Source organism: Ruditapes philippinarum, unplaced genomic scaffold (assembly GCF_026571515.1).
Source record: "Ruditapes philippinarum isolate M1 unplaced genomic scaffold, ASM2657151v2 ctg696_1_1_1_1, whole genome shotgun sequence".
NCBI classification, from domain to species: domain Eukaryota; kingdom Metazoa; phylum Mollusca; class Bivalvia; order Venerida; family Veneridae; genus Ruditapes; species Ruditapes philippinarum.
In genome coordinates this window covers 63,689-85,674 of record NW_026854942.1, presented here as the reverse complement: position 1 = coordinate 85,674, position 21,986 = coordinate 63,689, and the positions used below count along the sequence as shown (strand labels likewise).

Sequence of the window (21,986 nt, the reverse complement as noted above, 5' to 3'; positions counted from 1 at the left end):
TCCTTTTTCCCCCATTGTCAAATACATGTATCCATCAGCAATGTTTTAATTTTTGAGGCTATCACTTTTTTCTGACATGTTTCTTTAAAAGAGAAACATGCTATATTATTATTTTCTTTTATCATAATTATACATTAGTAAAACTAAAACACGGTGCGTATCCATATCGGTACACTCATTGCGAAATCTGCTCAAACGGTACGCTCTTTGAACATGCACAGGTCATTCTCTGCTAAAAACAAATCAGCGATAGATAACAATCTAGTAAAATTTCATTGTAATAAGGAAAGGCAGTATGACACGTAGAAAAGATGTATACCACGGAATACTATAATAATGTTTTATTTATGTGCTGATTTGTCATGTGCCCGTTTTTCATGTACTGGAACTTCACAATAAGCTACAAAAAATCGACATGTCTTGCCTCGCCCATCACATCGACATATTTTTATGGCTGAAATGAACCTGTGGCTTGATTATATATGCATTATACATATTTAATATGGTCATATACACATCATCTTCGGACATATTGTCAAAAATAAATGAAAAATTCATAAACACCCTACTTTCGGTTTTGCAGCGGCACGGGCTACCTCTCTTCATTTGAATTTTTATTACAGTTACCCTCTTATTTTTTAACACATAGGTATCCTCAAAGCACGACATATGCTTTTATGTGCGTTAATCACTAAGTATATAATATGTACATAAAAGTAAGAAATATCACATATAGACTTAACGATTAACGCACATAAAATCATATGTCGCGCTTTGAGGGTACTTATGTGTTAAAAAATTAGAGGGTACCAGTATTAAAATGCTTTACTACTGAAAAGACATCCGGATACCATTGAAAGGACATTTCAGTTAACAGCCAAATCGACTGTTTTGTTAATTATGATATTGATAACTTTGCAAATGACAGTATATCGGTTAGGTATATTAACAATGTTTATGACAGTAATATGCACAGGTACACAATAACACGAACATCTGAACACCTTTCAATGTTTTCCTGTAAACTATTCTGTCAATCTGTATGCCATAATTAACTATTGACAAAGTGATAGGCAGTACAACAGTCACATATATGTGCCTCTTTATGGTTGAAAAAATCATAAATGTAAGTTAAGTATACAAATGGGTTTTATCTGAGGGCCGTCTGGACACATAATCACTGTGTTAATGTATATCAGTTAAGTTACTTACAGTTTTGCTGCATAAGAAATATCCAAATACCATTATAAAGACGTATAAGTAGTCTCATATAAACATATTTGTTAGGACATTTGAATTTTTTATAAATATCTATACAATATGAAGTGCATTTCCTACTAGCAAACAGTCAAATATTCCCCTGGGCAACAATATTTCTAATAAATTAAATCATTTTTTATTACTCATTTGATTTGTTTATTTGTTGATTTTTTTGTACTATTCTAACTACATTTGAACTCATTCCAAAACGTTTATGGTAATATTTTAATTTCATATGTACAATACTATAACTCAGAACAATACACTTGGCTGTAAACTGAAATGTCATTTTAAAGAGATCCAAACGTCATCCTAATGATTAGTGTATATACGTATGTCACGGATAGCCTCGGTACGGTATTCCGCGATAACCAAGGTTCGAGTCCCGGGCTGCACTTTTTTTTACTCCCCGTGACACGTATATAAAATATAAAACGTTGCTAACAAAGCACTGAATAAAATTATTTATCTGGTATAACAGCTAGTTAGATAAAAACGCATGTACAAAATGCACTGCATATACGTACATATACCAAATTTTGTTATAAAATACAAATGACCTTTCAAAGTGTCTACCGAAATGTTCTTTCAAGGATGAACCATTCAATGTATTAAGTTTTTGGTTTGGTGGGAGGGGTTTAGTTTCAGAATATTAATTAAGTATTTCCGACAGTGCCAATGATGTTAAGACGTGGTGATATTTTCCAAAGCAGAGATATTTCAAGGCTTATCGAGATGAAATAGGTTGACATAGCTTTTCGAATTCTCATAAACTCCATTACTGACAAAAGATATGTCGACAAGCCTTGAAACAAATGTTGTCAATACGTCTTTCTTATCCAACCAAACAACAAGTTAAATGTTGATGCTGCATATCAATATCATACCAAATGATGTGAACAGTCACAGGTAATGTACAAAATCTGAATTGAAAATCGTTCTTTATAATAGTTGTAGTATGCGCTTCGCATACTACAACTGTAATAGAGAAACAAATCTTTTTTTTCCATGTTCTTGTTATGTGTCTGAAAGTATGAAATGTTTGTCTGTTGCGACAATGATTGAAACGTCTGGTCGAAGCAAAATAAATTGGATAACAAGAAAAATTGAAATGATTGCTTAACTTAAAATGAATTTTAGACAATATGTGCCGAGAATATGTCCATTTGATATTGGTGCGAATGGCATAATATTCGTTCGAATGAATTTGAGGACGAACTGTGTCTTATTTTACAAATAGCAAAAATATGTCTGTAATATCAAATTATAGTTATGAATAAATAAATATACAATCAATTCATAGGTACGTATTGTTACGTAAACTACTTGATTTAACTAAAGATTACATATGTTTCTAGAATCTAGGTATAGGACCACTAAATATAGTAAAAAAATCAAGGTGAAAGAGAGCAATCGTCAGTCACAGAATCCTTCAAAATAACCTATTGCAAATATTTTTGATACATTTTAAAATAAACGTACTTTTTCAATCAGTTAATCTGTTTCATAACTTAAATGTAAATTATTTTCATGAATTACATGTGGAACACTTTTTGCCTGTTTTGCAAAAAATATTTCCGCACCTCTTGTTCCCAGCCCGAATTTGGTTCCTGTCATTAGACTAGAACGATCGACTTAAGACTGGCTCATTGGCACGTTATTTATAAGGTAGATAAAATTAGATAATTATAAAAAGAATATGATATTCAAACATGGCACAACCACTTCAGTTAAACGTTTATTTTTATCCCTTAAGCTCTGTGACATGTTGTACATTAGAAAAGTCTAAAATGTTCCCCATTGCTAAATGAACAAATGCATATCTACTAGACGGCGCGTGCACCTGCCGTCTATTGATAGAGGACGTCATGTCGCGTAAATATATGTCGACATGACGACACACAAGTAGTCACAAACATGGCATTTAGGGGGTTAATTCAAGCTTTCATATATATCTTATCGTATGTATGCGTCATATTTGCAATTATCTAACCGATATGTATAATAACCTGATAATAAAGAAAGCCATGACTTACTTAACATCAGCACAGATTTTATTAGATATGAATATATCCTAAATGGGTGCACAGAAATCAATATATTTATGTTGTTCAATTTACGCGACACGATGCTATTTTACCATTATATTATGATAATTAATATAATTATGCGCCGTGTAATTATGCTTGCTCTAATAATCTTATAATGATGCCAGTTCGTAACATAATTATGTGATGCAAATTTATCATTATATGATGATGATTTTTCATTATACATTGTCAGTTTATATATATACGAAACATGTGTAACATAATATAATCCTCGGGCAATTTTCAAGATATTTAGTGGTTAATCATCAGTACATGTACGTCACTAAGAGTGTAAGTAAAGTGTATCTGAATTATGTGATAGGTTCGCCTAAAAATATGATAATGATTAAGTTAAGTCATAGTTAGGAGACAAATTATCTTCCTTTGTAACTAAAAAACTGTTCAAATTAGGTATAAGTAATTACTGTTTGGTGATACGTGTAGTTTACTCATAATGTATTTCCTAATGGGACATAACAAGTCAGATTGTGGCAATAGGAAGTATCCGTAAAATAATTGAAAAATATAAAGCACATGCATTTTGAAAAAAAAAAAAAACAGATCAATACTGTTCTTCCTTTCTTTTGTTACTTAGACATTTGATTAGCATCAATATGATATTCAATTGGCAATAAAACGCCTTTTGTGTTGCGTTATAAAGTCTTTTGATTCGAGTAATTACGAGTTTTTGTTCCCGTTATACTGCTTTATCCGCGTTATAGCGCATTATTTCGCATTTTATAACGCCTTTATACGCGTTATTACTCACTTTCAAAACAAACTTAACTTGGCCTTAAAATTAAATGACCTTGATCTCTTCGGTAAATTATTGATTTTTTTCCTAAATCTGTTAGGATAAAAGTAGTCAGAGTTGACTCTTGGACAGACAAAAAATTTGTCATGTTGAGCAAATAAGGTCTGACTTAGTATGATCCTTATGTGAGTTTGTAATTTAAGGCCAAGCTAATTGAGTTCTGCATGTTTTTTTCTTAAATATCTTGTGGTAAATAAAGTAAAGATAAAATCATAGGAAATTGTATTGAATTTTTTTGCACAGGTTGGCATACCAGTAAATAATATTTATTTCCTAAATTAATTATGAAACACTGATATACGATTAGTAAGAGAAAATCAAAAATGTATTAAATCTTTCTCACTTATCACATTCTTATACTATACTATAACAACAATTTTGGTTTTTATTTAAGGATCTGCTCAAGAATTCAGTACCGTTAACGTTGAAAAGACAAGCATAAAAGTTCGTTGGAAGAGATATGACAGAAACCCATCTTCAGATAAAATTTACTATTTGAAAATTTCAACATGTTCAAACATTAACCTAATTTTAATTTCCGACAGTGGAAGAACTACTTTCTCTTACACATTTTCAAATTTACAGGATTCCACTGTTTATGATATTGAACTGAATTGTTCAGACAAAGCAGACCAAAACAATGTTTTTAAGAGATACAAATCATTAAAAGTAAGGACAAAAGGTAACTATGATTCATTCATTATAAGTGGCATTTGAAAATAGTTGGTATATTAACCAGTGACACTAAAGCGTGTCGCCTTGAATTACATGTTATCAACTAGATTAAAACATTTTCATTTAGGTTACTCCAATTTTGACAAATACAAATTATACTGTCAACTTATCCATAGTTGTTATAACAAATTTCCGAAATTACTTATAAAGATAAGATATGAAAAAAACCTCAAGTAAGTTTTATTTTCATGTTAACCGCATGTTTCAATGAGGCAAACATATGCTTTGTACAATTGAAAAGACAAGAGTAAACGAAATCGAAATTTCAACAGGTGTTCCGGATGCTCCAAGCGAGTTTCGAGTAGACGGAAACGATATTACAGAATCAAGTATACGAGTACGATGGGAACCAGGAGATGACGGTGGAAATAGGCAAACGTTTGTTTTAACTTGCTCGACCAAAGATAGAAATATAGAAAATATAGAAATTGAACACAATGGTGAAATGGAGATGTCTTATCAGTTGGAAAATTTATCTGAAGGAACTTACTACGACTTAGGGCTGCGTGGTAAAAGTATTGAGGGATTATGTACTCGAATTCAGTCATTGAAAAAGAGGACACTTGGTATATATACATATAATTGTGTGTGTGTGTGTGTGTGTTTTGCGTTTTGCAAGTAAGGATTTTTATTACCCTTCCAGATTTTTTCCTCCTTTTTGATTGGATATTGGTCACCCGAAAGAAATTGATATAACTGAGCCAGACGGGTAATATACACACTAAATTTTCCCGTTGGGTACCCCACGTTGTAAACAACATGCGCTGTGGCGATGCGCGTACGATTTGATTTTACGCGATGTAAATTCCGATTTGCAAGCACTTTTTAAACTGTCAAATGATAAATATTCACCAAAATAGAGTATTGATACATATTCTCATCAGAATTTAAAAACAAATATGACCTTGTGAAAGCTTGATATTAATTCCAAAAAAGTGCGTTCAACAGACTACTCTTTTTCTCTTGTTTACATTTGTCAGGTTCGAAAGAAAAAAAGTCATGTATTTATGTGACGTCATCTTGTGGTGAAGGGGTACCCGAAAGGGAATCTTGTTTCGACGTTTCTTTTGAAGTAGCAATGATTTATATTAAAATCGTCTTAACTCGGCAGGGGAAGGGTAATAAAATTATTATTTTGGTTTTGAAGAGATATATGTGGATATATTACCTGCCAAGATAAAATATCAACCTCGCCTTACGGCTCGGGTGATATAAAATCTTGACAGGTAATATGTCCACATATAACACTCCAAAACCAAAATAACATATAATATGATAAGTACGTAAGACATAATAACATGTTTTTAAACTGATGTACTGATGAAGCTCATAATAATGATTTCATACACTGATTGGCCTTATGCGCGGTATGTTTGACTACTTCAATTATAGGTACTAATTTGTATGTCCAGTGTCATGATGTCTTATTTCATACATAATCTGAAATCAAGAAGTCTGCGGGTATACGTATTAAGAAACTAATATGGCTGGGGAACCAGTTCATGATTTATTTATTTTTTAAGGTCCATTCAATATCATTTGCAAAATAGATTCCTATATACAAAACCCATAGAAAATGTTACAGTAGATTTGTTTTAAATGATCAGAGACAATGTAAAATGTACATCTTTTATCCCAACATAACATAATATGTGTTACTATCAAAGAATGTTGGTTTTTTTTTTTAAATATATTTATTTTTTTTAAATGGATTACTATAGAAATAAAATTGGAAAAAGTGGACATTTTGATGTTAATTTCGTAACACGTTAAGATATGGAATAATTATATTCAAAATATATAGCAAAACAGTATCTACTAAAACAAGGCAATCATTTTAAAATAAAAAATTCTAATATGCACACAGTCACTTCCGGAGCAATTTTATATAACAATTAAAATAGTCAGTGGGAAAAAAGAGGTACGGTTTGGACAATTTGATTTGAACAATTGTTAGGTGTAAGTATGCTTACTTTAAAAAACAGTGATTATACTAAAATGATTACCAACTTAATTTGTACCCTTGATGTTATTTACCACTTATTCCAACGAGGGAATATGTTGAATATTTTAGTATACATTTTCAGGCAAGCCAGACCCACCTACAAACTTAAGGGCTTTAAATGTTACGGAAAAAGGCATGGAAGTAAAATGGAATGCAGGTTCAAATGGTGGATACTCGCAATCCTTTAAATTGGTTGTTTTGAATAATGAAGAACAAGACAACCATGACACAAATGGAAAATCTGATAATCATTTGACATTGAAAAATCTTTCACCATCGACTGACTATATACTTATGTTGTTCTCTACAAATACAAGAGGAATCGTTCAGTGTATAGAGCCATTACATGTTAGAACTAAAGGTAAATATAGATTAAACGTTATAGTAATAAATGATTTCAATCAACGCTAGTGGAACGTTTATTTATATTCGATTAAGACACATTTGTCAATAAAGATAAATTAAATCATAGAGTTCCAATTTACGCATGTCCAACAATATCACAATCTTTGCTCAATTCGATAATTTGATTGTTTTAAAATGTGCCTTACTCATTGCCTAACAACAAAGGTTTGGTAGTTTGGCTAGAAATCCATTGTCTTATTATTAGTAGACTGAACTGTTTGTTTGTAATTATATATATTTTAATTACACATCAGTTATAAGCAACAGAAGATCAATATATTTTTTATAATTATATAAAAGATGTCTTATTATTGTGTACAATCTTACAATAATAAACTCATCAGTAATACAACATACTTACATACAGGTAAACCTGGTCAGCCAAAAATTCTCAGGTTCGAAAACAATGACATCACAGCCACCAGTATCACGGTACGATGGGATCCTGGGTCAGATGAGGGATATAAGCAAACATTTGTCGTGACTATCTTTGGCAAAGGAATATCACCAACTTGTGATGAAATTCAAGACAGTGGTCGCAAAGCATCTTGGCTCAAACGGTGGACACAGTTATCGAAAGCCACGTATTATGACATTACTATTTATGCCAAAAACAAAGTAGGGCGATCGGAATCGCTAAATCTTTCTATCAAGACTTTAGGTAGGATCTACTAACCACTCTTTTTGTATTCAAATCCATAAATCATAGGTTAGTTTTTTTTTGCACTCTTAATATTTTAAATTTACCATTTTTAAGCAACGTTTGAATAGACAAGAAAAAAATCGATAGTCGAAAATCAAAAGACTCTTGCCTTTTTTATACTTCTTTTTTTTTATTTGTGTGTTTATTTTCTATTTTTGCTGGGTTTTTTCGACTATTTTTAGATGCTTGATTCTAAAACATAAAATGACATACTAACATGTTTGATATGTTTTCCAATTAAGCCGAAAAGTGTGTTTCAATTATATCGTTTTTTTTTTTGACGAAAAACTTGTCTATTTTCGCATTCAAGAAAATCTTTATTTGTTTCCTTTGTAAACACATATACATTTGTTTTTATAATTTTGTTTAAATCAAACATCAAGTGATAAAAATGATAGATGAAATATGTATTTATTGGATATAAACTTTTCAAAATTTTGAAAATAGTAAGCAAACCAGACCCACCAACTGAGTTTGTAGAAGATGGCGTTACAGAAACCAGTATCACAGTGAAGTGGGAACCAGGTCATGACGGTGGATGCAAACAATCATTTTACGTTTTCATTAACGAAAACGAATACGAAGCAAAAGAAAATGATGCATACACGTTTGAATCGTTAACACCAAATACTTTCTACAATATTGCTCTGAAGGCAAAAAATAAAGAGGGGGAGGTTTACGCCTCATCTTATCTTCATATTAGAACACATGGTAAGCGTAGCGGTTACTCAAATCACTTCCTTATTGAATAAATCAAAAATTTAATTTTCTGGTCCAAACTTTACATTACTGAGACAACTTTTAATATGATAAAAATATTAGTTCGTAATAATCGTCATGTTTAACACACTTATAAGTGAGTGAGTGAGTGAGTGAGTGAGTGAGTTGGTGAGTGAGTGAGTGAGAAATTCTGTGCATCTGTTGATATATTTATGAGTACACATGAAAGTATATAGATATTTTATCATTTATCATTTACATTACTGAGACAACTTTTAATATGATAAAAATATAAGTTCGTAATAATCGTCATGTTTAACACACTTATAAGTGAGTGAATGAGTGAAAATCAGATTGAAAAAAAGAAGAAATAAAACATAGATATTAAAATCATCAAAACAAAATATTCAACGAAAGAAAGTTATCACAATAGCAGCATGGCAGATTAGGGTTCGAGTCTGTATTTTTGATTAACTTAAATATTACTTTTGATTTACCAACTGAGTCACAATGGTTATACACATAGAATGATATGTTTTAAAATATGTATTTTCCTAAGCTCCCTTTATCATAAAGCAAAGCACAATTATATTTTCTAGAGCATTGTTAATTCCTTATTATAATCCCAAGACAGAAGCCAGAACAAATAGATTTATTTTTGTTTTGAATGACATAATGAATAAAAGTAACCACCAACGATAGCATAATTGATAAAATAGCTGTGGCGTAACACTAAAAGTCGCAATACCAGTTATGAAGATATAGAACTTGTAAAATACGTTTTTTTAGAATAACACCAAGGTTATTTTATGCATTAAAGGTGAAAATCGAGGGAATGTACAGTAGCAATTGGCATAATGAGATAAACTTGTACAATGTTTATGGCAATTCAAAATGAATACCTTTCATTTAGTCACTATTCATCAGCATTTTATATAATTAGTTCCTAACTTGAAGTTATTCAATGTATTTTTGATTAAACAAATATGCCGAAGTAAGATTTCACTACATACATAAAGGTTTATTTATATAGGTCGACCTGATACACCGAAATATTTTGAAATAGTGGACAGAACAAATTCAACAATAACAATGAAATGGGAACCAGGTAATGACGGAGGATTTTCGCAAAATTTTATTTTGATCAATTTGATGGATAATCAAAGTCACAAGCAACTAACAGATCCTATACAAGACACAGCAGATCATATTATGCAGCATACCATAACTAATCTTAAAGATGACTCGGAGTTTAAACTTCAGGTCCAAGCATATAACGAAAAAGGGACATCTTCTTCTAAATCTGTGAAAGTTAAAACAAGGAAGCCCCGCTTGGCAGATAAATAATTTAACTTTGTATTATATGCGATCATTAATATTTTCAGTGTATTTCACTTTTATAAATGACATTATATGAACAAGTGTTGTCATTTTAACAATTGGTAACAATCCACAAGTTAAAACAATTTGAAATGATACATTGTACAAATATCTAAAGGAAGTCGTTTACTTTGCATGAGAAACTTTGCTCTTGTCTTGTGTAACACAGAAAAGTGATCATGAGCATCAAAATATTACAGCTTCTTTAAAAAAAACTTATGTTAAAAATTTTGTTTTCGGTGCACATGCTACAAAAAGTGTTGTTTTTTTCAAAAGCGCTAAAAAGTCTCTTAACTAAAGAATATGTATGCATTCATTATACTTTAAAACTACTTGAGGTTTTGTCGGTGGAAAACTTTTTTTCCAAAAATTGATATCTAAGGTTATTACATTGTTTACATATCATTTTATTACAGAACTGTATCATATTTGATTTGTGTAAAGTGTAACTTTACTGGTCGTGCATGCATTCACATTACATTTGTGTAAAAGAAATGTTATATTACAATGTTACTGTTAGACATGTTAATTCATACGTGTACGGAAAATGTTATGCAAGATTGTATTCTTGTATTTACAAACATGGAGGCGTGGTGCTTTTAATTTCAATAAAAACATTTAAATCTGATATTCAATTATGAAAAAAATTATGAAACATGTATTTCGAAGTGTTATTAACAGTAAATTAGATGCCATAAAATTCTAGAATAATACCTGTAAACATTTATCAAAACGAACACATGTGCAGTATAATACGAAATATGTTAATATTAAAATCTGTTTGGTGATTGATGAATTTAAGGATTAGGAAATGATATATCCGATGGAATATCTTCATAAACTAAAAATCATTAAGAGCGAAAATTGATGCATATTTTAAAAATATGTTTGTCAGTTTTAGATGTCTTTCAAATGTTTTTGTCTGTGATAATTTATTAATGGCTTTAACAATATAAGATCGCCTAATAAGATATATAATATATGCTCGACTTTTTGCCATACCTCGCCTCTTTTGCTGTTTAAGAAAGTAAAAGAAAACAGGTGTTAACTATTAAAAGTATATACTATAACCTAATTTAATCGCAAATTGAGGTGCTTAAATCAATATATGATTTAATCTTATATCATTTAGAACTAAAACATATTTCATCAGAGTAAATATGTCATAAGCATGTTCAATGCACTTACGTTTGTAGACGATTTTAAAATGCATAAATGTATTTGTATATAATAAAGAGTAATATAATTGTGCGTACTTGATGTTTGATAAGCTTAGTGATTTTATGACAAGGAACGCACATATTATAAAAAGAAAGCATTCAATTTCATTCATTTCAGATACCACACTTTAACAAGATGTCATTAAGCTGAAACTCAGTATAATGACCAATCTATATTTATGCAATGACCTTAAAAGAATGATATATTGTGACTTTATGGAAACTCGCTGATTTTACATAATCAATGAAGGCCAACTGTTTGCTGTTACAAAAATTAATGATTCATATTGTTAATTGTAACAAGTTACATATTTACAAGTAAACTAGTGTTGTTACAAATGTTCTCATCGTGGTCATAATTAAATATGACCATGTAAGTTATAATTCCCTAGACTGCCTTACTCAAATCAATTGATTCAAAAGGAATGACCAACCAAAGGCATGATTTTTATTTGTTTATTAAAACTGATATTTTAATGAATGAAAAGAGAAATCGTTGACAGCTCTTCATGTATCCTCAAAACGTGGTAGTGGTAAATACACCAAATGTTTAGGGAAAAAGATAATAATGAAAACTATATTGACCGCCGTGTCTATATATTGTTTTTTTTATCAATATGTGAGAAAACTCGTTTTTTTTTCTTTCGTGCCTAATTTGCTTCTAAACTTCACCAATCTTATCGTAAACTTACAATAGTGCTTTTTATGATTTACATAAAAAAAACTATTCTGCAAAGTATGATTGTGTAAATTTAAATTGTTATATATAGCCTAGTCAATGACAAAACGGGAAAAGCACCAATCTTGGTGAATTAAGACAAAAAAAACAACATTTTTGTTATGGGACCAATTTTATACAAGCATTAAATGTGCGGTAATGAATACTGCCAATAATCATTTTACAGACACAGCAGAAGCAAACTTTTATTATGTCAAATGACAATAAGATAAGCATGCAGACGCTTACTGTCTATATTGTGTGCAAAAAGGATTACATTTACCGCACTAACAGTGTTTTAGTTGTGATTTCACAATAAAATTCCAAAGTATAGTGCAAAATTAGATGTCTGAACACATTCCAGTAATTACAAGGAAAGCTAAACGTGTCTTCTAATAATTTGCAATTCATAAAACTTGCTTAGCACCAAATATTAACTTAAGTACATGTGTAACGACGTTGGAAGAACGTCAAAATACTTATAATTAGCATTACAATATGCAAAAACTAAAGATGATGAATTAACATGTATGAATGTATATACTCTCGGTGGAGAGCTAGCTTTTTACTGACAGGGTTTGTGCGCCGTACATGCTAAATTTGGTGGCCAGTGTGGGGGATGTAGACAACTGCCAGACCGGAGTTGCCGTACCCACATGTTTTTCAGGCCAAGTCTCGGGACGAAAACTCTCGGTGGGGAAAGTAATGTAACAGTAATATTCAAAAACAAGGGCAATATTGACGCAATATACGCCCTTTACAGAAGCTTTTGACAGAGATTTGGGCATTATAGAAATGTATATAGGAGATATTCTCTGGGCAATATCTGAAATCATCTCTAGTGATTTTGTATCTGAAATTTGACCCCTATGTGTGACCTTAATCTCGGTCACACGGACCTAAATTTTCCACACGAAACACCCCCTCTCACACTAGTAAAACATTGTGCCAATTTATATTGAAATCCCTCTATGCATGTAGAAGTTTCGCTCCGGACAAGCGTTTTTCAATGAACTCTAAATGTGACATTGACCTTTGACATAGAGGGCTGATTCATGCGCGCGACACGGTTTGTCATAGTGGTTAAACTATAATACGACCCGTTTTTCAAACAGGCGTATAAAAATATCACGACGTTATACCAAGGTCTTTACAGTATGCAAAAAGTAGATAAACCAACAATTAGGAAAGAATTCCATATATAAGGGCATAAACCGCCCTCGGTGTTTAGCACGGACAGGGTTTGTTCGAAGAACATGTTACACATGTTAACAAAACGTGTACCTATACAAACAAAAACGTCCTGAACAATTAATAATTGAGCTGTTCGATCTATTGAATATAGCATCAGTTTCACATTGATGATTTATAATGCAATAGAGAGACTGAGATTGCGAACAAACATTTAACCAAGAAAAATATTGTAACATGCTTTTATAGATCATTTTAATTTAAAGATCTTGTAACACATTTTTTCATGGTTTTATTTCATGAATATGATGCTCAAATTAAGATTTGTCAATATTGTAAGTTCCAATAAGCATTATTTATAAATTAAAATATTACCCAATTTTACATTTCTTTTAAATTAAGGGAGGTAATTAGAAATTTATTTTCTATAAATTCTAAGTCAAATTTTCCAATAAGAAATCAATGCATGTAATTTATTGATTAAATATAATTTGCACAAATATTTGCAGTACACATTTTACACATTCTTCGATGTTTGAAAATTGGTTTCTTTGCATAATTACATACATATATATTTTTTGTAAGTGTGGTATACACACAGTACCAATATCAATTACAAAACATACAGGATCTTTAATCGTTCACCTTCAATAGTAAATCTTAGTTACAAAGGTATTCGAGGGGCGCGTTGTTTAGTGCTTCACTATCCCTTTTATGACAACGTATTGGTAATGAATGACTGTTTTGATTATATACATATTACAATGCATAAAAACATCAATATATCTGAAATATTAAAGGCTGTGGTAAAGCTTTCTTATGAAGTCAATCGACAGATACTTAGGATTGATTTACATGTAAATGCTAATTGTTCAGCCGTTTGCATCTGACGTTGATACTTGACGAGTCCTTGACGAGTCATTGTCGAACCATATGAACAAATGGTCATAGAACTGAAATTTTATAAGGGCGCACCACCATAGTTTGAGAAATTTACGTAATTATATTACAGAAAAAAATTTATTGTTTATAATTTCCTGTTAATTTAATTTCTAGATAAATAACGCGTTATTTTACACAGTCACATTGATTATGAAAACCATATACACTTTATATACAGAAAGACAAATCCCCGGAAATTACCTAGCCATGCGGAAATATCCTGGACATATTCCTTGGACTAGAGCTTTAAGCCTTTTCATGTGCAAAGAAGACCCTCTAGAATTTTACAAAATCAAAGTTGGAACGGAATTGATCAATTGGTTTTTGAATGGTAGGCTCGTGAAAAGGATGTTCTTCCCAAAATTTACATAGAGAAAGAACAAGTCCACGGTTCAAAAATGACCAAGCCATGCGGAAATCTCCTGGTCATGTTCATTTGTTTAGGGCTTTAAGCCTTTTCATGTGCAAAGAAGACCATCTCAAGTTGTACAAAATAAAATTTGCAACGGAATTTATCAAATTGTTTTTGGATGGTAGGCTCGTGAAAATTATGTATTTCCTGAAATTTACATAGAGAAAGAACTTATCACCGGTGCTAAAAATGACCAACACACGCGGAAATTTCCTGGACATATTACATGGGTTAGGGCTTTAGGCCTTTTCATGTGTAAAGAAAAGCCTCTCAAGTTGTACAAAATAAAATTTGCAACGGAATTTATCAAATTGTTTTTGGATGGTAGGCTCGTGAAAATTATGTATTTCCTGAAATTTACATAGAGAAAGAACTTATCGCCGGTGCTAAAATTGACCAACACACGCGGAAATTTCCAGGACATATTACATGGGTTAAGGCTTTAGGCCTTTTTATGTGTAAAGAAGAGCCTCTCAAGTTGTACAAAATCGAATTTGCATTGGAATTGGTCAAACAGCTTTTGAACGGTAGGCTCGTAAAATTGATGTTTTTTCCGAACTTTATATAGAGAAAGAACAAATCGTCGGTGCAAAAAACGAGCAATCCACGCGGAAATCTGCTGGACATATTTTTGGTTAGGGCTTTAGGCCTTTATATGTTCAAAGAAGAGCCTCTCAACTTGTACAAAATCGAAATTGCATTGGTATTGGTCAAATGGCTTTTGAACACTAGGCTCGTAAAATTGATGTTTTTTTTTATAAAATGTCTTCAGAATTTATAAAAATAAAGAACAAATCGCATGTCCGAAAAGCGACTTTTGAACGTGAAGTAGTTGCTCTATTTTCCTTGAAGTAAATACCTGTGCCTTCAAGCCTTATATAGCAGTAAAGAAGATCCTCTTAACTAATACAATCTAATAGATTTTTTTTTTCCGAACGCTCATTTTGTAATTGCTAACTGTACATGAGATAATTGTACAAAATCAAATTTACAACGGAATTGATGAAATGGTTTGTGAATGGTAGGCTCATGAAAATGATGGCTTTTCCCGAAATTTACATAAAAATGAGCATGCCAATATCCTGAACATGTTCCTTTAGTAAGGGTTTTTAGCATTTTTTATGTCTAAAGAAGAGCCTCCCAAGTTGTACAAATTCGAATTTGCATTGGAATTGGTCAAATGGCTTTTGAACGGGAGGCTCTTTAAATCATGCTTTCTCTTATTTTTATATAGCGAAAGAACGAATCGCCGGTGCAAACAATGACCAAGCCACGCGGAAATCTCCTGGACATATTACTTGGGTTAGGGCTTTAGGCCTTATAATGTTCAAAGAAAACCATCCAAAGTTGTACAAAATCGAATTTGCAACGATATTGGTCCGATGGTTTTTGAACAGTTGACACGAGAAAATGATGCGATTTTTTACGAAATTTCTTCAGATTTTATATATTAAATAAAGAACAAATCGAAGGTCCGAATAGCGACTATTGAACGTTTCATAGTTGCTCTTATTTTCCTTGAAGTAAATCTCTGTGCCTTTAAGCCTTATAGCAGTGAAGAAGATCTTTTTAACTTATACAATCTACTAGTTATTTTAAGTACGTAGCGTTCATTTTGTAATGGCTTACTGTACATGAGGTAAATTCCTGCAAGATCGAGCTCCCTTACACACACCAGCACTGATTTACATTTATATGAAGTAAGAAGACCACTGTATGAACGGTTGGCTCGAAATAATGTTTTTTCTCGCGAAAATTTAAACACGTTATATACAAAAAGAGCATATCGCTGGAAAATGACCTAAGGCGCTTTAAGCCTTTTCATGCGCAAAGAAGACCTTCTAAAGTTGTACAAAATCAAATTTGCAACAGAATTGATCAAATGGTTTTTGAATGGTAGGCTCGTAAAAATGATGTTTTTCCCGAAATTTACATAAAAAATGAGCAAGCCACACGGAAATCTCCTGGACATGTTCCTATGGTTAGGGCTTTAAGCCTTTTCAGGTGCAAAGAAGACCCTCTCAAGTTGTACAAAATCGAATTTGCTACATAATTGATCAAATGGTTTTTGAATGATAGGCTCGTAAATATTATGTATTTCCTGAAATTTACATAGAGAAAGAACATGAAGAACACATCGCCGGTGCAAGAAATGACAAAGCAACGCGGAAATCTCCTGGACATATTCTTGGGTTAGGGCTTTAGTCCTCATAATACAAAGAAGACCCTCCAAAGTTGTACAAAATTAACTTTGCAATGATATTGGTCGGAGGATTTTTCAACAGTTGACACGAGAATATGATGCGATTTTTACAAAATTTCTTCAGACTGAACAAATCGCATGTCCGAAAAGCGACTATTGAACGTGAAGTAGTTGCTCTTATTTTCCTTGAAGTAAATTTCTGTGCCTTTAAGCCTTATATAGCATTGAAGAAGATCCTCTTAAATAAATTTTTGGATTCATTAGTATAAGTAAAGTTTTTCTTATGTCCCTTTAAACAGACAAGTATGCGTTTCATTTGTAATTAGATATTGATAATGAAATGTAAGCATGTAAAAATTATTTTAAAATATTCCTTAAGACATATGTGACTGTGATAATTAAATTCAGTCGTAATATCAAATGGTGAAACAAAAAACATCATACAGATATTAAAACATAAACAGTGTTTTTAAACAGTCTCAAACCTACAATCCTAATCATATTGTTTTCATTGTGGTGGATTCATTAACATTCTTATTAGTGAAATCTGGTTCAAATTCAAATAATAAACTTGACATTTTGGTGCTTCGCAATATACTCTTTTTTAATAGCTGTACACAACTTCTTTAATTAATTACTTTTTTGTTAATGATTGATTGATCGGGTTTTTTAAATTTCATAATGATACATAAACATAAAAAATAAATATCGAACATTTTGTAAAGCGATCAATAATTATCATGAATATTTTTCCTTTAGATCCCTTTAACACATATGAGCCTTAGATGGAATTTCAACAAACACTTAAGAAATGATTCGTTAAGGCTTCGTATTAATATTCTGCATCTTTCTGCATGTAGAATGGATGAAAAGTATTGGTGTTAAAGTTTTTTGTTTGTTTGTTTTACATTTTTCAGCATACTGAAGGTATTTTTCTTAATAAATGAAGCATACATGTAATACATTTTTTATTATATACATGTATTTATAAATTAAATATTGATGAAATAAAATGTATATTTTTTATTGTTCGTATTTTCACTGTAACAAATTATGTTTCACAGTGAAACACATGTTTCGTATTTTCATTGGTGTCTTGACGGACTACTATCCTCAAAAAAAAAAAATCCACTCAAAATGTCTTTGCTCATTTACGACACAAGGGGACCATGATGGCTCTTAATCGCTCACCTGAGTTATTAGTTAAAGTAAAAAAGACTGCATAATTAAGGCATTGGTAGAAACATCTTTTATACACATTTTTGTGTACAGGGACTGGTTATAGAAGGACTATATGCGTTGAATTGAAACGTTTCGTATTATTACATGTTATATCTCTAAATTGATTAGAAAACATACAAAACATGCGAATTTTTATGTTACAGCTGAGATAGAGTAGCGGCCACAATATTTATAAATTTGTAAACCCGCAAAAGTATATATTATAAATTGGCATTTTAAATATCGAATAATTCCATCAATAAGATTCGCCAAGTAAGTATTTTAAGATTCATACAGTTAACTTTTTTTTCATAAAATGCATTTTCACGGTTCTAATGACCAATGTTTGTATGAAATAATAGTGAAATATTTTGTAATAAATTAGTTAATAAACATTTTTTCGAAATTTAGATATTTATTCATAATATAAGTCATATATGGCGTACATGACAAGTTTCGTTCAGGTAGAAGTATTATTCTTTATATCCTTAAACAAATAAACTCACTTTGTGCGGCGGTATTTATTGAGTCATTGTTATTTTGTCCAACCGATTCCATTCAAAAACATTCATCACATACCCGTGTCCTTTTTTTCCAACCACAAATATAGTTATGCACTGCCTTGGTAACATTTTAACGTGACTTCATTTGCATTTAACAAACTTAGCGTTAAGAACAGATAAATGTAAGCATGCAACTATACGTGCGTCAAAGCAAAAGTCAACCTGTTCAGAAAACTCAGTATGGAACATGTTACTCATTCAATGTACTCTTTATAAAATCATCGTTTAGTTTAATGACATAACTGCGTTATTCTTGATCTGCATCGTACGATACATTGCACATCATATTTTGATTCTCATTGGTATACTTAATTGAACATTGTCTGCAATTCCTTACTTTAACTTTATCATTGCTTTCTAATTATTTTTCTATTTCAAGATCTTACTATTGATATTTAACTCAAAAGTCATATTCATATGCTCTTAAATTGATTTATCTATTTTATGGTTGGATATTGTGGCGACAGGGAACATGATTTTTTTTTTGCATATGCAACAAAATAGAAAGAACACCAAAACACTTTTTATATTACTTAAAAAGAAACAGTGAACATTCTCTTGAACATGAATATGTGTTTGAAATATCATTAAATATAAACATACCTTTATACACGCTCATTGATAAAATGAGATAGTAAATCAAATATTCCATTTTGTCAATGCATACATTTCTTGTATTTCTTTAAAATTTTACACAAACAGCTTTAATCTGAATGGATTTTAAAATAAACTTAATAATTCAACTATTTGTAACAACCTTTATGCAACCCGTGGTTTATGAAAAAGTAAATGGTTGCACTTCAATATGACCAAAATAATCATGTGTTAAATATACAGAAACAGGAAGTATATACAACTAAATGTTTAAAACATTTGCATTTACTTATCGGCGTTCCGTTTACAGTCAACAATAAATTTGCTAATTTAAAGAAAAATGTATATAAGTGTACGTGTTCTATGCCTGCATTTAAACACATTGTGTGTTTAATGAATAATTCTAACTTAATTTTGCTATCAAAGGCTTTACATATACATATGTAAATCTCATGGCCTTTATACCATAAAGATATTTTCAATTTTTAAAGCTTTAAAAATATGCATAATTGTTAGTGTAGTTACATTTCATAATACCTTTTATGTGACGGATTGAAGTCATTAAGAATAATTTAGCTGGTATGCTAATGTCCTTTAATACAAAATAGTGGTTTATGTTTGTACTAACTAGCATCCCCTTTAGAAAGAACATTCAAGTACTGGCATTCGGAAAACTATTTTTGATTGCCTTTACGGAGTTGTGGCGACATATAGGGATCGCTTCTCCGTCGTCCGTCAGTCCGTCCGTCTGTTCGTCGTCACAAAAAGCGTTCGGACTACTCCCAATAAACTACTTGTGCAATTTCATCTACTCTTTACAGGAATGATCATTACAAAGTCTAGTGGTGCATATTGTCTGCATTTTCTTGGTCAATAATTTTGGTCAGAGTTAAGGTTTTTTAGAATTTTTAAGTTTTTTCCGGACTTCTCCTCCTATACCACTTATGATAATTCAAGAGATTTGAAGCTTAAATCGTTGCGCAAATTGCACATTTTTTTCTGTTGAATGATTTAAGTTGAGTCATGGCCCTTGAATAAAATGGTGTTTTTTTTGTGTTTGTTGTTTGTTGTCAGATACACAAAAGCTAGTCCGGAATACTTCTGAAAAACTACTAGTGCAATTCCAACCAAATTATTCAAATTTTATTAGTACTAAGTCTTTTTGTGTATATCATCGGCTTTTTATGGTTAAATGAATTTACGGAATTGGTCGGTAGCACAAGTTCTTGCGCATATTGCATGGGTTTTCCGGTGGAATGATTTTTGTCTTAGTATGTCCCTTGAATAAAAACACATCTCTGAGCGATATTGTTCTGTAATAAGACAACATTTAACCTGACAATCTACAACTGTAGAAAAAAATGTTTAACTATATTATGTTTTGACAAAATAACTGTTGTTTCAACCGAATGTAACAATATTTTTTATCAAAGACGGCGATCCTTACATCAATACTTTTAGGTTACATTTGCCAATAGGTAAGTAAAAGATGACACACACATTTTTATCTCATGAACAGCCTCAATAAAATACTGTTGGTTTAGTTGGACGGAAGTGTAATGTACAATCAATGATTGACCTTCTATCCTTACTACACGCCTTACCCATGTTACTGATTTTTAACCATTCCCTTGCGATCTTAAATTTGTGAGAGATTTCCCATTTAAAAGAAAATTGATAAACCTTTTGTTAGACATTGCAGATATATCTCTGTTTAAAATGTCATTTCAAACATATTTGTATATATGCTATTTTTCCAAATCTATAAGCTCGTATAGGTTAACATGATATGAAAACATAGTTTGTACAGTTCTTCCACAAATTATACATTTTGTAATAAACTCCTAGAGTTCAGTATATTTCTTGCAAAAGGGTATACCTGAAATAAAAATGTTGATAATATATGTAAGAAGTTGTTATTCTTCTGTAACAACTGCAGTTTGTCTTATTCACTTCATAAAAAGCGAATATGATTAGCATTATGTTAAAGGTATGGTTCTGTTAGACGTTCATAAATCTTTTGATACCGTGGATAAATCAATATCGTTTGTGCAATTGTGTGTTTCGGGTCTTTGAAAAGAAAAACATAATTATGTTACTGACTGGAGCCGTATTTCCGAGACAAAAAAAATATGTTAACGTATTGAACACTTGCTTATCGTCATAAACATAATTTGACAGTTCCCCCAAGAACTCCATCCTTGTCCTTTTCCTTTTTTCAAATTTACATATATTATATGTCAGCAGTGGTAAATCATAAGTTTCTTATGATATTTACTCTTCTATTCGTGTTTCCTGTACAAGATTTTAGTAGTGATCTATGGTTGATTCGTGAATGGCTAATTAACAATATTTTGTCATAGCGCTCAGGTAAAGTAGAGAAATACGGAAGACTGACCCAAAACAAAGATTAAAGTATCAGTCAAGATACAATAGAAAGGCTGTACACTTTACCCCATATATTTACCCGAAACAACGCATTTTCGACCCCCACCTCTCTTCATCTTTTAGGCCTCAAATAGTAAAAAGATGTCGTGTTTTAAGAATTGTTGATAAAAAAGAGAGCACTGTTTTGGCGTCACCCCAATCCAAAAGATACATCAGGGGGTTGCCAAAATGGGGATATGCCCCCTTCTGTTTGGTGGGTTTGAATGGGGGCGGAAGTCCCTCTCATCGCCAAGAAAATTTTGCACTTGCGAGAGGCTAACAAAAACCCCAGGTCGATAATAAGGTAACGTGTAATCAACGCTGAAAACGCTTAGACTCTATCTGAATTCATTGAGAAGTTGCAGCACTTTGAAATAATTTTG

General features: G+C 31.4%; 1 protein-coding gene across 1 annotated transcript in view; it reads left to right on the top strand.

The window, feature by feature from the left end:
- Window positions 1-11,504, top strand: part of LOC132741544 (protein sidekick-2-like) — a 70,462-nt gene extending 58,958 nt beyond the window's left edge. The window contains exons 9-14 of the mRNA XM_060729733.1: window positions 4,559-4,846; window positions 5,172-5,465; window positions 6,987-7,265; window positions 7,677-7,970; window positions 8,460-8,723; window positions 9,766-11,504. Of these exons, the coding sequence (XP_060585716.1) occupies window positions 4,559-4,846; window positions 5,172-5,465; window positions 6,987-7,265; window positions 7,677-7,970; window positions 8,460-8,723; window positions 9,766-10,079 (1,733 nt within the window). The 3' untranslated portion in view covers window positions 10,080-11,504. The remainder of the gene's footprint in view (window positions 1-4,558; window positions 4,847-5,171; window positions 5,466-6,986; window positions 7,266-7,676; window positions 7,971-8,459; window positions 8,724-9,765) is intronic.
- The last annotated feature ends 10,482 nt before the right edge of the window (window positions 11,505-21,986 follow it).